The 15,579-nt window shown below is 39.2% G+C and overlaps 1 protein-coding gene across 3 annotated transcripts in view; it reads left to right on the top strand.

The window, feature by feature from the left end:
• The window catches only part of tspan4a (tetraspanin 4a), a 162,799-nt gene that overhangs the window by 119,217 nt on the left and 28,003 nt on the right, over positions 1 to 15,579 (top strand). For all 3 annotated transcript variants that reach the window (XM_026162126.2, XM_026162122.2, XM_026162116.2), the window contains one exon: positions 2,312 to 2,386. In XM_026162126.2, the coding sequence (XP_026017911.1) occupies positions 2,312 to 2,386 (75 nt within the window). The remainder of the gene's footprint in view (positions 1 to 2,311; positions 2,387 to 15,579) is intronic.

The raw sequence follows: 15,579 nt of genomic DNA, 5'->3' as shown, positions 1-15,579 counted from the left end.
CTGTGATGCTCTTTCAGTGTTTCTGTCTGAGCTGAAAAAACCCAGACAAGAGTGTAAAGTAATGCTGCGCTGCAGTGCTTTGAGCTACATGCTAAGGTTAGTATGCTCCCATGCTCAGTTCAGTGCATAATGATATTGTTAAAATGCTTACCTAAGGGTTGGTACGAAGCAGCACTAACAGTCCAAATGCCGGCTCTTAACTTGTTTCCCGAACCTCTCAAGTGTCCTATTTAAGAAAAGGAAAAGAACAAATTCTGCTTGCTGCTTGTCACAATTTACTTAAAAGCTCATTTCTGTCCCTCATGGCTCAGTCAGCTCTCTTACATGAATCAAATAAAGCAAACAGATACCCATAAAAGAATCTCTTTAACTCCAAACCCTGCATGAAAATTATTTTTACACTTTCTTCAATATCAAAACAAGATGTAGTTGACGGCACATCTGAGAGCATCACCAACACGAAAGCTGACAGCTCATTCAGCTCGTTTAAGGGTGTCAACAAATATACGCAGACAAATATGAGGCTTAGATTTCAGGTCGCAAAGTAACAAGAAAGTGACTTTATGTAAACAAAGTTCCAAGAAAATGTGAATTTGATTTAAGAATGAGGGAAAAATATCCATTAACATTAAATTGTCCCATAAATAAGGCTCTAAAATTGTTGCAGTTGAGGTCACCACAGCAGTCGCACGCTCAGCCTCTCCTTAAAACGAGTTCCTTTAGAGGTGGTTGTGATACACTCTATTTCCAAAAGTATTAACTCGTCTGTCATCGCACGCATGTGAGCTTGACGTGCATCCCATTCTCAATCCATAGGGTTTAAGATGATGCCAGCCCACTCTTTGCAGCTATAATAGCTTCAACTTGTCTGGGAAGGCTTTCCACAAGGTTCAGGAGTCTATGGGAATTTTCTTACAGATGCGCATTTGTTAGGTCAGATACTGAGAAGGCCTGGCGCTCAATCTCTGCTCTAATTCATCCCAAAGGATTGAGGTCAGGACTCTGTGCAGGCCAGTGAAGTTCTTCTACACCAAACTCACTCATCCGTGTCTTTATAGACCTTGCTTTGTGCACTGATGCTCTCTCAGAGGCCATCCCAAAACTGTTCCCACAAAGTTTTGAGCATGAAATTGTCTAAAATGTCTTAATATGCTGAAGCTTTAAGAGCTCTTTTCACTGGAACTAAGGAGCCGAGCTCAGCTCCTGAAAAACAGCCCAACACCATAATCCCCCCTTCCACCAAACTCCTCTTGGCACGATGCACTCAGACAAGTACGGTTCTTCTGGCAACTGCCAAACCCAGACTCATCTTTCGGATTGTCAGACAGAGTAGCATGATTCATCACTCACGGTGCCACGCTAGAATTCACTGAGCTCCCGAGAGCAACCCATTCTTTCATAAATGCAGAAGCAGTCTGCATGCCTAGGTGCTCGATTTTTATACATCTATGGCCACAGCTGTGATCGCAACACCTGAATTCAGTGATTTGAATGGGTGAGTGGATACTTTTCGCGATATAGTGTATGTCAGCTTTTTAAAAGGGTGTGCAGGGAAGCTGACTGCCTGCAACCTTTAAGCCAGCCTGCCAGCTAGAATAGCTCGACCAGTCTCAATCTTCAATTGCTGCATAACGCTGACGTGTGTACATGTATTTGTCCCCAGAGATCAGCCGATAATCGTGGTGCCGTTTCATTGAGATAGTTTTATGACCTTCAGGATCATTGTACAGTTGCCTCTCAAAATGTTTCACTCCTCAGCGTTTCAGACACTCACTTCCATGTGTGAGAGACAGAGCCATGTCCTAGCAGAGTAGGTGATGGATGAGCTCGTAACTGTTTTAAGCACTCAAATGGACCCGCAGGAAGAAGATGTATCGCCCATCAAGCAGCTACGCCTGGCCTCTATAGAGAGGAGAGGATGGCAGGGACTGGTGAGGAATAAAATGGGGCTCTTCTAACAAATTTAAAAGTAGAAGAAAACTGTATATCACCTCTCCCAAGCTGTGCTACTGATAGCCCATCTCCTTCTCGTTCTGCCTCTCTCTGTACTCTTGACCTGTCAGTTAGAAACATAAAGGCTTCAATCGCTCCTATTTGGCTGACTCTTCTTTCCTTGACAGTCTCTGCTCATTTCTTGCTTTCCTTACTTTTCTCTCAAACACGCTGGTTTTCTCTTCTTTTTATTGTCCAATTCATTTAGTCTCCACATAAAGACTCCTATTATCCTCCTTTGTTGTCCTTCTGTACTGTACTGATAAATGATGAGTTCAATGACTCATTTGTCTTCACTCTCCACTTTGTGTCTCCACAGTTCTTTATCCTGCTCCTGCTCATCTTCTTCCTGGAAATTCTGTCTATCATGCTTTTCTTCATCTACCAGGATGAGGTAAGTTGCCACTATTACTCTCATCGTGTTATATTTTATGGGTTTTCCTCACCTGTGCAAGATATTAATGACTGTAGAAGAAACTCTCCAATACATTGCATGCCCTTCATATGTCAGAGAGATTGTCGATGTTTCAAAGTGGGGCTGGCATCCAAAATGATGCAGCTCAGTAGCAAGGTTGTTTTGAAGTTCATACAAGCAGTGCTGCGTATGTCAGCTGACATTTTGCATAAACAATGGCTCAATGGGGCTCGGGCTGGTGCACACGCGCCTTTGGAGAGATGTCTGTGTCACAGTTTCCTTTCCTTGTTAATAAATCATATTTCATCTCTGCTCATCTATTTTGGAGGAATTTCGTTGTAAATAAACAAGTCAGACAAGAGTAAATAAGGTGATGAGCCATCCCTCTGCTAATATGAATTTGTAATCCCTTCACATTTTCAGCTGAGGTTTTATTAATGCATTGAACGGATATGTTAAATTCCTCACATATTAGTTTTAATTATGGGCTTGAGGGCTGGCTTTTGAAATAGGTATGAAATTTTAACAATCAGTAAAAGAGCTTGATTTATGCCTTGTTTAACGGTAAAGACACAGATGAAAGCACCGACACTCTCTGCGTTCTGTCCACAAACATCCATCAAACTGAGAATAACAGACGTCATGTTGACAGTGGGTTTTAATCAGACTTGATGAGATTAGTGAGATTACTCAGCGAATTACACTGCAGAGTAAGTCTGGGTCAATGCAATCAATGGATAAATATTTTAAAATATAGCGCTTTTTATCGCAGTTCCTTTATGTTGGTCATCACAACTAAAATTACAATTAGAAATTGAACAGAAATGAGTGGGCAAATTAAACTGCAGTGAACAATAAAAACAATTTGCTTTTGTATAATTTAATGGTTCCCCCTTTAAATATTTTGTGTAACATGCAACAAAGTATTTTTATTTCATTACTGGAGATAAAAATCTTGATTTCATTCAGCTTTTTTTTAATCAATAAATTATCATTACTCGTAGCAATAATTGAAAGCCACAGAGACTGTTCGTCTTACAAGCAGTTCCTAAACAAAAGAAATAAAAGCATTTTTTCATTGTAATGTAAAATTAAGAAAACGCCTCAAGCAAGCTGAAGTTGGACCATTTTCATGAGAAAATTATGCTCGTATTTTTCTTTTATGCCTTTGATTTCATCGATTGAAATCATTAATCATTTAATCATCAAGAGAAGCAGGCAAGTGAAGTGGACGCAAACTGTAGAGCCTTGTAATTAATTACTGGAAATTTCACAACTGCTTCCATTACATTATTCATCTGCTGGGACAGAGACCGCTACCACCAAAGACTTAGGCCAAGGACAACCCTGGTAGTAATTTCTTTGTAGATTTTGGTAAACAACAACCTACTTTGATATTTCCTTGTGTTTTTATTCGGATGATGTTTCCAGCCGTAGACCTTGGACCTGCGTCTACTTTGTTCTGGCTTTTATGTCTTCGCTGCTATAATTCTGGCACGATCATAGAATTGCTTAATGTGTCATATTTCCATCACAGTTTGTCTCTGGTACTCTAATTCTCTGAATACTTGTGGACTTGCAGGTTCCTCTGGGCTTTCATCCAATCAGCGGTACTCTGTTTAGCCTTTAATGAATGTTGTCTTGTGTCACGCCTCACCTTAGTATCTGTGTTCCTTAATGTTGAGTGTACCCCATTATTCAACCTCTAAATAATTCAGTTTTGTCTACCCAGGAGGCGATTAACGACAGAACAAAGTTTTAAAAAAATGTTAGGGATTCTGCAGAGCTTGGGCACTGTGGGAAATCATTCACAGTAAAGAATGGGTGGCCATTAACAGGGTGAACTCTCTCGCTTTTTAAACAGCCAGACGCAGGACACCTAAAAGTATTATTGTATCTTTATATAGTAGAAACTGTACCCTAATGGAAAATATGATTACAAAAAAATTTGAATATTACAAAGTCCCCCTCAGGAAACGACCGCATAAGTCATTTTTGTGTAAGCTGTTTTTATGATCTAGTTATTCTTTCATCCGTGTGATGTCACTTTAATACTGGATGGAACTCAGCTCTGTGGTAATCTAGAAAATCGAGCTTTTAGACATTTCATAAAAGGGCCTGTTTTGACACAAACCATTACTTTAACTCTTAATCAAGCATAGATGGTCAAAACAAACCTGAAATGGCTCCAGGTGGAAGTTCAGCTCCAGTTTCCAGATTGAAAAATGTCTTCTAACTTGGAAACAAACCTGTTAGTTAATGCACAATTTGCTTCACTGCTGCTGTTGGTAAAAAACCTGCATAAAGCAAATGATAGATGCATGTTTGGTGCTCAGAGCATAATGCACTTTCCTACAGGGTAGCATACTTACTGATTTTACTTATAACAAGCTTTAGTCTCATTGTTGACTGAACATTAAATCATAAAAAACACTCTTGTTACGTGCTGCGTCTAGAAAGACCAAACACAGAATCCAGATTAGGCACAGCTGATAAAATGAGCTGCTATTGGCCATCAAATGAAGAATCAAAGTCCAATAAGAAAAGGAAAAAAATAAAGTACAAGGACAACACACAGAGCACAAGCAGATGGTAATTAGATATGTACAGGTGCAAAGGAGTTACAGACGGCTGCAGATGAAAGTCACAGTCACAGTGGAGGGAAAGGAACAAAAATGGGAAGTAAAACCAAAATTTATCAAAAAAAACATGATGTGACCAGAAGAAAAATAAGTAACAGAAACATGAAGACACTGAAATGTGAAGACAAACATTAATCATGACGACAGAGACAAGCGAGCAAGGAAATGGGAATAAGATAACACTAGAAACAACAACAAAGGATGGGGAATCCACGGGGAACATGACAGCTTTAAGCAGTTTCAAGATATTTGACATCCATCCATCCACTTATCCAATTAAGGGCTGCCGAGCTGTTGTCACAGTGCAAGAGGGTCATTGCTCGTTTTAGTTAGCTGTACCTAAACAAGTAGTAGGTTTTTTAGTTGTAGGAGAACATAGTGTAAAAGTCTGAAATGTCTTGTTATAATATAGATTTTTTTCCACCCAAAAGAAACACTGTGGGGTGTTTATTATTTGGGGAGAATTTACTGTGTTATGATGTCAAACAGAAATGTTATTGAGTACAGACGTACAAACACCTCCTCCATCACTATAATAACATCCTGGAAGCTGCTGGGAGTACAAGACAATGTCTTTCCTCCCGTATGCAAAGCCCTCCAGTTACCATAACTTAAACCGAGTGCAGCAGTAGGTGCATTTTGATGAACTCCATCCCCGTCTACAGGGATGGTCACGCTTAGTGGTCTGCTTTATTACACCTGCTTTAGCACTGATAAAAAGCTCTGTGATGTAGCTGCAAGCTACTTGCAACAGCCCACACATCTTGCATGCACCTGAAATGGTCATCGTTTGTTTCACTTTGTTGGCTACTAAGGATGATGAAAAGGTCCTGTGAGGTTAACTTCAGTGGACCCAGCGTGGCTCAGAATGTCAAAGGGAATAAAAATAAGTCTGACTCGGGGTGGGGTGGTGGTACTGAAAATTGATGTATGGTGCTTTATACTATCTCCATGTGGGTTTACTGCCTTGTCCTCTTGGCATTTTTATCACCTCGCGGGAAAATTACCCCATCGGACAAGCACCAACAAAGCAACAGAAACAGCAGATCACTTGCACTATTTTGTTTAGGGATCAGGAGACTGGCAGCACTATTAGAAGTACAATGTGATGCATACTGCTACCAATAATATCATACGTCACAGTAGCTGTATTATTAGTTGAGCCGCAGAGAAAATCTAATCTCATAACAACAAAGGTCTCTGCATTAAATTAAGTATAAAGGCTAATGAGCCTCTCACACCTCTTAAGTGTAGTCAGTTAATCCAGTGCTTGTTAGCACAATAATATGCCAAGAAAATAAGCGCTTAGTGTTAATCACATATTTAAATGACGTCTGGTGTGTGGACAGTGTATTGCGTCTCCAAAGTATCCTAAACAAGGAAATATCAGGAGAAAGCCAGTTCAACCAATAACATTCATGCATGGAGAGCTGAAGGGGAAGTGGAAATTCCAGGATCCGTTTGGCAAGTTGAAAGAATTTCATTTCAAACCTTTTATCATTTATAGCAGCAGCTTCAAGACCCCAGAATCAGTCTTTCTCTATTTGTCATTCACAAGCCCAGTATCAAAAAATCAACAAAACAAGGGGCCCTTATCAAACACAATTTCCAATACGTCCCAGCGGTGAGTTCAGCACACATAATTTAAACCATACCTGCAAGCTGCTGATCAGGAAGAACCTTCAAGTTGGAGGCATCGAGAATAATGTGAGGTGTTTGTAAGCAACAGTTTGTAGACTTTAATCTCCAGACATGCGAAACGGGTGTTAAAAGGTCTCAACCAAAGTGCAAGTAATAGAGTAAATACTTGGAAACCAACCACTGGAAAGTGGTAACACTGAAAAGGTCAATACAAGTGATTCAAATTATTGGCCGTTCCTCCTCCGGGTTCTTGATAAGTTACCCCCAGGGTCTATATAAAGCTGTTGCACAACTATATTGATAGGACCTCTCGTCCTAACCAATCAATAATGAAAAAGCTGTTTGTGTACACTGATTTAGAAAGCTTATTACATTAGTTTCCTGTACACTGCAGTAGATTGTACAGTTGTATTGGTTTTACAGCCGTCCACTGCAGAATGAAACCACCACATATCAATATTTGGTTGTGAGTGCAGAGACACACACAGACTCCTTTACTGTGTGAGCGGCTGAAATGAAATCAATCAAATAGACATATCTATGAAGTAAGAATGCTCTTTGATTTAAGATTCAAATCCAATATCTGCTTGACACCAACACTGATACCCAGCAGACTTCTGCATCTGCTGGGATTTTTGAGTTCAAACACAGTCTGCAACAAAGGCCCTGTAGCAAAAATGTTTCATTTTGACATATATGAGTTAAAATGAAAAGAAGAACTCTGCTCTCAGATACTCTTAAACTGCTCTGTGTCATCAGCCTGTGATGTTCTTTTTTTAGGAACACTTATCATATTCACTTTTCAGCTGGAATGATTTCACCTCGGCGTGCTCCGTCTGCTTCTGCTAAGAAAATGCGACAATAGTGACATTAGGAGTTTAGATTTAAATTGAGGGGTTGAGAGAAAGGAAAATTAACATAATAGTGAGAACTTTAAGTCAAGAGTATATCTCTTAAGACCATTAAAGGCAACTTGTCTTGTGAAGCCATACTCTTAGAGGGATTAACAATGAAAGTTCAGACAACAAACAACAACAACAATGACAACAACAAACTTCACAGCTCTCAGTAAGGTGAGGAATAAACAGGCAGTTTGGTGAACTGCTAATCATATGATATAATACACAGCTCTACAAGTGCTACTATTGTTTATTCAGTTATGTTCTATTAAAATCCTCTGAACTTAAATAACTAAAGCCTTTATGTTGTCACTAAAAATATAAATCATGCAAATCTGATCTGCATTTAGGTGATTGCATAATTCAGCAATGAAAAAGTTGCACTACTAAAAATTTGCTTTTTAAGTTGTTTACGGTATAAACAGATTGTTTTTTATAGACTTCATTAATATGAACTGCTTTCCTCATTCATAATTCTCCATTTAGTTGTTTTTCTGTTATCTGTGGAAAATAAATTGAATTCAAGCAAATTTCTTGTGTAATTATGCCCGATTACAAAACTGCAACACCAGTGGATTTGAGAAACGTATTTCTGCTGTCAGAATCACAAAGCTTTCATTCATTGTCATTTACTGTAATGTTTGGTGACTGCATGAAGCCTCTTCTTAGGAGTTTTGTTCAGCCTTCTCGTAAAATCAAAAAAGCCGATAAGCGGCATAAAAAGCAAGCGATTTGGGCTTTGTTCTGCTGTGGCTTCATCATAACATGAGCATCATTCTAGAGTGTAGCTCATCCTGTCAGGATCATTTGTGTCCTCAGCTCTGCACGTTGGTACTCATGAGGTAAGAGCAAGATGAGATATTTCCTCAGTAGGTGTCTGTCATGGGTAGCAGTAATTTCATATTCGCTTGTGCACTTTGGGACCCGTCAAGGTGAGCTAATGCAATCGTAAAAAGGAAGTCACAAAGAGCTATGGCCAGGCTTACCCACTACACCAAAAGGGTATTGGCCATTAAAATATAACATTAAAATATAATAGTGTCCCTGTTTCTTGTTGTACTGTAACATCGAAAAGCTTAATATGAAATACTGGCCACATGTTTTTGCGACTGTTAATCTCAGACAAACAATTAGTTAATGGTTTGGAAACAAGCAGCTAAATCATGAGCCACTGATGTAGAAAAAAAGAAGTCTTGATGTACAAAACATGTAATATTAAATATCCTTTATAAATATTAATTCATGCCTTTTCCTTATGCAAATGAACAGATCCAATCAGACCTAATAAAAAAATGTGGTACTATGAGATATAACTAAAATCACTGGAATAGATTCAATCAGTGGATCTTGACTGACTGATTTCCAGTCAAACTTTGATGTCCGTTGTACATATTTACATTTATAAATGTACATAACCACTTAGCTTACATTTCATTTTATTTTGACAGTAAAATAAACTGGCATATAAAAACAGTAATGAGATGGATTCTCTTAAACATTTTCCATGGTTTGGTAATGATGGTAGAATTTTCCTATATTTACTGGATTACAATCAAATAGCTTAAAAACCAGTGTTATTCCCATTGATCCCAGGGCAAACTACCAAATGAAGTCATGCCAAACTTAAATCCTGAAGTTAATCAGACAACAGATGACAGAGGAAGTCAGATATTCTCAAAGCTTTCATGAACGAGTGTCAATTTAGGAAACCAGGCTGTAGTTGAGACCTGCAGAGGAATAGTGCACACATCAAAAAAAAATAAAAAATACAAAATCTGGAAACCAATCATTTATTTATTAACCATTAAGCTGCCAGAAAGATTCCCTGACAGTGTGCGAATGGGGTGCAGTTTGTCACAGTAGCCAAGCAAAGTAGTAAACGTAGACATTGGCAACTGCCCTAATTTCAATCATGCCTGTGATGGACTAAATAGGCTGTTACTGTCAGTCTGCAATGTGTTAAGTTTTAAAATGTAAGTTGTACTTTTGGTTTATGTTTTTATGTTTCAGTTCATAGGATGGTTTAGTCTTTTGGCCTTTTTCAGTTGATTGAACTATTTTTGAGGAACAAGTCAGGCTCCACTTAAAAGTACAAAATGCTTTTTTCTTATCGCTGTACATGCCAGAGAGAGTTTGTCATGGAAACTCCTTTGTTTTTGGTTTTTGTTAAGAATGCAAAGCTGTGACACCATGAGTGTAGTGGGTTGCTGGGTTGAGCTTCATGTTAGCACAGATACAGGAGAGAATCATCAGTGTAATCAATTAGTAGCAATGCCATGTTATTCATACATATCCAAAGAAAAGGAATTATAGTGCTACCCAGTCCTACCTTTCTCTTATTAAAAAATAAAGAGGGGGTGTTTTTGTGCTTACTCAAGTTAATCGAATGTTATTGGAGAGGTTTATAGCAACTCAAAAAAAAAAAGCGACTTAAACTACTTCTTTTAATGAATGAATGCATAGGTGCAATCAGCATCACAATGTGTCATTAAGAGGGAGGCCTACGGTTAAGGGTTGTTTTACAAGCCTCTAAAGACTACAGAGAACAGATGGTCCATACAAATTTGCTGAACACATTTCCTATGTACCCATAGCTGCAATATATTGTGTTGTAAATCATTCATGTGCTAAATAGATGGGTTAAAGCAAAGCATTATTAAATAATCCTAAGTGAACTTTCATGCCTCTGTGAACAATGAAGTGAAACACCTTTCATCTTGTTGGTTGGGTTTGAAATTAATATCTAGTTTTTCCAGCGAGAGAATGGATCGTGGTAAATTTTGCTGACACGCATCATTTCTCATGAGATCCAGCACCTGTTTCTGCTGTCAGGCGCTCTCACATCAGTGTCTCGTCTTCTTGGCCATGTTCCAGTTTTGTTCGCCTTAACGTGAAAAATTGGGAAATAACTTGATACGGGGAGGGAGAGAGAAAATGTATCCGCTTGTAAACAATCTACCGTACTTCATATACAGCTAAAGAGCAACCGTTCATGCAGTAAAGGAATCTACGGTACATGAAACCCACTGAAACCCTGTTTAACGTGTGATAGCTCCACTTTTTCCACATCATTACTGTTCTGGCATCAGCCATCAAAACATTTTAGCTTGTCAAGATATCAAAATGCCACACCGCTGTCAGAATACATTTCAAGCGTGAGAAATTTTCATTTCATGCCGACTGCAGTAATGCAATTAAGTAAACACCCCTGGCTAATCAAGTTACTAAAATACACCCACGTCAGGGCGATGTTTATATGAGAGACAAATTGAGATGATCGGCAAACCGACAAGACATTTGTTTGTGGAGTGCTGGAATAAGTGCAGCGGGGGAATATGCAGTTTGATTACTGCAGATGATGTTGAGGAATTCCAAACATGGTTATTATAGGTAATTTGAATTGCAATCAGGCAAAAGGCAAAAATATACTTAAATCTCGTCAACTTGTAATTGAAACCCGATATGATGAAGAATGTTGCATTTATATCACGGTGCTTTATAATTGAGGATTCTAATAAGGACAAAATTAACATAATGAGGAGTTTTATTCCTAAAAACAAGCAAAAAAGATGAAGTGTTTTTTGATTTGTAAATAGGGTCTCCATGTATTACATTCATAAACCACTACCAACATTATCAACATCCACAAGTAAAGTATGGCAGGATGGGGATTTTAACAAAAGGTCTAGGGTTAAGTCTAGGGGCTCTGCACTATAGCAATACCTCTTTAGGGTGCCTGTCTGTATTGGTGACCTTGAACCCTTTCTCTGGCACCTGCCTAGAGTGTGTTTACTTGTGTTTGCAGGCAGATGAAAGTCAGAAAGCTGAGCCATAGGAAAAAGTTTAGGAAGTATCCTATCTGAATGAGAGGATGAACAGAATATTTGTCTGAACTATGTTCAAATGGTCCCAGTGGAAGGATAGTCTCAGAATATGAGGTGGAAAACCGTGTGATTGCCCCAGTTCTGCTTAGTACCGAGTTAACACAGTAAATTATTCTACAACTTACATCTCAGTCTCCTCAAGAATTCTTTTTACACTGAAGAAACCTGGTTTCATCAGAGTTTACATAACAGGACAGCGTGTTTCTACTCTGAGGTAAAAGACGGGGCAAAAGAATCTGAAAGTCAACGTGACTGATTGCGTATGTGTTTTTACGTCTTTAAACCTAGTTTTTTTTCCTGCTCTATCGGTGCATCATTTTTATGCTTCAAGTCATGCCTGCACGTCAGAGGGATTCTAATTTCAGTTTCACCTCTCAGTTGAACTACATTTTTCCTTCCTGTTAATTCAACAAGTTCAAGCCTACTTGAAGTTGGACTCCTAGGTATATTTTATTGCCTCAGATTATATATTTATTTTCTTAAGATGCAGCACAGTAAGAGCTAGCCTAATGTCTTAGGTACATGCAATGCCTACATCAGTGGTTCTGGTGTTATGGATTGAAAAATAGAAACTAAGTGTGGTTACTTATCTGTAGAGAGTATTTCACCTCGTGTCTGATAAAACAGTGTCAGTTGAGGGGTTTTATCATAAAATCCAAAAAGGCTTCTTGCAAAGGTTTACAATCCCTCTGAGCACTGTTAGCCTCAGGTGAACATCTGTGATATTACAAAGGCTTCACTGGCTCTTTAGGACAACATATAGAGCTGGGTGTGCGCTCTGATAGTGTGAGAGTTTATTTTGTTGGAAAAATCACAGTGGCACAAAGTGTGACATTACTAGGCTTGTTTAGAAAAACTCATTTGGGCTGTGCTGAAAAAACATGAAAATTGCCCAATCTGGCTGGTTGTCAGATTAAAAATATTTTTAAGATGCAAATTAGTTTGGGCAAATTTGTGCAGCTTACCTCCCCCAATCAATTCCAAAAGTCACACTAAACAACTCTTTTTCAAGACATGATTATAATGGAAATGGAAATCCAACAGTACGAATAAAAAGCACACAATGTAAAGGAGTTTTGTTCCAAAGACTCACAGTTTGAATGAAATTAAAAAATGTGTCATTTAAAATACCTTTCAACCCCAGGTAGGCCAAGTATGGAGAAAAGTAAGATAACATACATATATGTACAGTGTTGTCTTCATTTTACATGCAAAAAAGTATGTGTGGCTCCCAGTGTTTTCTTTTCCATGGAAACTGGGTCCAAATGGCTTTTTGGGTGTTAAAGGTTGCCAACCCTTGCCCTAGAGTATGGAGGAATCTGTCCCTAAAAGATCTCACCTTTTTTTAATGAATAAAGATTGTTACCGTCAATATCTATTCAGCCAATCACATGACAGCAGCAATGTTTATATGGGTAATCATGTCGACATGATGAAGACAGCCTGCTGGATTTCAACACGAGCATCAGAATGAGGTATAATGTGATTAAAGTGACTTTGGATGCGGCATGCTTGTTGGTGCTAGAAAGACTGGTGTGAGTATGTCACAAATTACTGGTTTACTGCTGATCCGCTGGGCCGCAGCACCCACCCGGTCACTCCTGTCAGATCAGAACAGGAAACTGAGGCCACAATTCACACAGGCTCAACAAACCTTGACAACAGAAGATTAGAAAAACATTCAGCAATTGGATGAGTCTCGATTTCTGCTGTAACTTTCGAATGGTAAGTTCAGAAATTGTTGTAAACAACATGAAATCATAAAATTCAATCTGCCTGTATTGACGGATTAGGTTTGTGATGGTGATATTTTCTTTAACACTTTAGTACCAACTGAGCATCGTTTAAATGCCACAGCCTACCTGAGTACCATGTCCTTACTGACCACAGGGTACCCATTTTCCGATGGCTGCTTCCAGCACAATAACACAGCGCGTCACAAAGCTCAAATCATTTTAAACTGGTTTCTTGAACATCACAATGAGTTCACTGTACTCAGATGGCCTCCACTGTCACCAGTTCTCAATGGGATGGATTCAAGTCGCATCAGGTTGGTATCATGGAGGTGAAGCCAGCAAATCTGCAGCAGCTCTGTGATTTGTTTCCAGGACCTTTTTAAATTAGTGTGATCACAGATATAAGGCAGTTTGAAGCAAAAAGTATTAGATAGATAGATGGATGGATGGTGTGTTCAGATTTTAAAATTCTCAGCACAATTTCTACCAGGGGTTTGTATCAATCATTGCCTCAGCATTTTTTTTTTTAAATTTGAAATTCTTGCTGCAGTCTGTCACTGGCTGTTCCTGTCTGGAACACATAAAATGAGCTATCCTACGGCTGAATCTTAGAATAAACAATCCAACGTACCAGAGTAACTGGGATGCCAAAGCTTAGTATTATACAGACATGGCTAAATTAGCTGTGTTCTTTGCAACTTTTGTCATTTAAATAATTAATGACTTTTTTTAAATAAACAAAAGAGTCAAAGCCTCAGCAAACAAGACCAACTTATAATAGCCGCAGCAGTCAGCCTGCACATGCACCTCTCACCGAAGCACATATAAAAGGCATTTGTGCTGCTCTCTTTTGCTGCCACAATGCTGACCTGAAAGCTTTTCCTTGTTGATGCTGCTGGTGCTGTGCATGCAGCATTTCAATAACCCAACCTCGACTACAGTATCCACCTGTGAGGCTCAGAGTCAGTGCTCCAGAGAAGTTATTATTTTTTCATCATTATCTGTTTGATTGTGATGAGTCACAATGGCAAAGGCGTGACGTCAGTGCGAACACTGTGTGCACTCTGTTTAGACACAGCAGGCTTTCTGAACTATAGTGAAGGAAATGCAGCAGCTAAAAGGTGATAAGACCTCAGGAAAAAGGATCAGAATAGTTCTGTGATGTAAAACTGTTAAGGACAGATTGAAGGCACTGGATGACAGCTTCAGAAAAATGCTTCTGTTTGCTGTCAATAGCTGCAGGCAAAAGGCTTTAAGAGATATTCAGCTGCACATCAGAATAGTTTCACATGGTTTTTTAGAACATCAACGCTGAAACCAGGCACCAGAGGAATGCCTATATATCAGTTGAATTTCATTGTGCAGCATCTTGTATTAACGCCTAATGCCATGATTGAAGCTGTTAAAGTATCATCCTTCAAAACCTTGATTCCACTGCTTCGCTGCTTTCTGAGAGTGGCATTGATTGTCTACTCGTTTGCCAAGTTTGCCAAGTGTTAATCAGGAACTGATTAGAAGCAGTGGATGGAAAAGAGCTGGGGCTGTATTTGATTTGCCTCAGCTAAGGACAGAGATTAGTCACTTAAAGGGGCTTGCCACCCGCTTTAATAATTAACATATGTCATCACTGCTTCCCTGGACACAAGAAAAACTCCGTCAGCAGCTTTAAATGTGAGACCTGCGTGTCCTGGTTGCTGGCTTTCGCGCTTGAGAAGAAGGTTGCCTACAATATTGAGCAATCTGTCCCGAGGCACAGACAAAACGTAAACCGATTCTTCAGAAGGACAGCATCTCCCTATAAACCCTTTTCGAAATGCAGTGTAACGCTTTGATTTAAGCTCATATTCTAGGGGAAGCAAGTTCTTCTGGAGTCAAAAGAAATGCTCTGGAAAACCTGACTTTGGCTCATTTTTGATGGATGTCCTGGGCAGAGATGGGCAGTAACTGTAATCAGATTACTTTTTTCGAGTAACGAGTAAAGCAAGGGATTACTATTGCAAAAACGGTAATTAGATTACCGTTACTTTCCCGTAGGAACGCTGCGTTACTGCGTTACTAAAACCGTGATTTTTTTTGCGAGAATGTCTCATGACAGTGACGTAAGCGAGTGCGACGTTTGTGACAACAGCTGTGTGCAGATCAACAGTGGATCATATATCGAGTACTGGAGAGAGTATGAGCGTGCAGCGTTTAAAGCGTGGAAGTACTGACCTTACTTTAAGTTTGATTCCATAAAAAGTGACAAAAACATTAGCGTCCATCGTGCGTGGGAAGAAAACTTCTTTTTACAGCGAAAAACCCCCCCTAAACTTCCAAGCAAGCTCCGAGTGCGCTACCACATAATGGGAAATTCACAGAGAAACTGCCGTA

This window comes from Astatotilapia calliptera, chromosome 1 (assembly GCF_964374335.1).
Source record: "Astatotilapia calliptera chromosome 1, fAstCal68.1, whole genome shotgun sequence".
Lineage (NCBI taxonomy): Eukaryota > Metazoa > Chordata > Actinopteri > Cichliformes > Cichlidae > Astatotilapia > Astatotilapia calliptera.
This window is presented reverse-complemented; position numbering and strand designations above follow the sequence as displayed.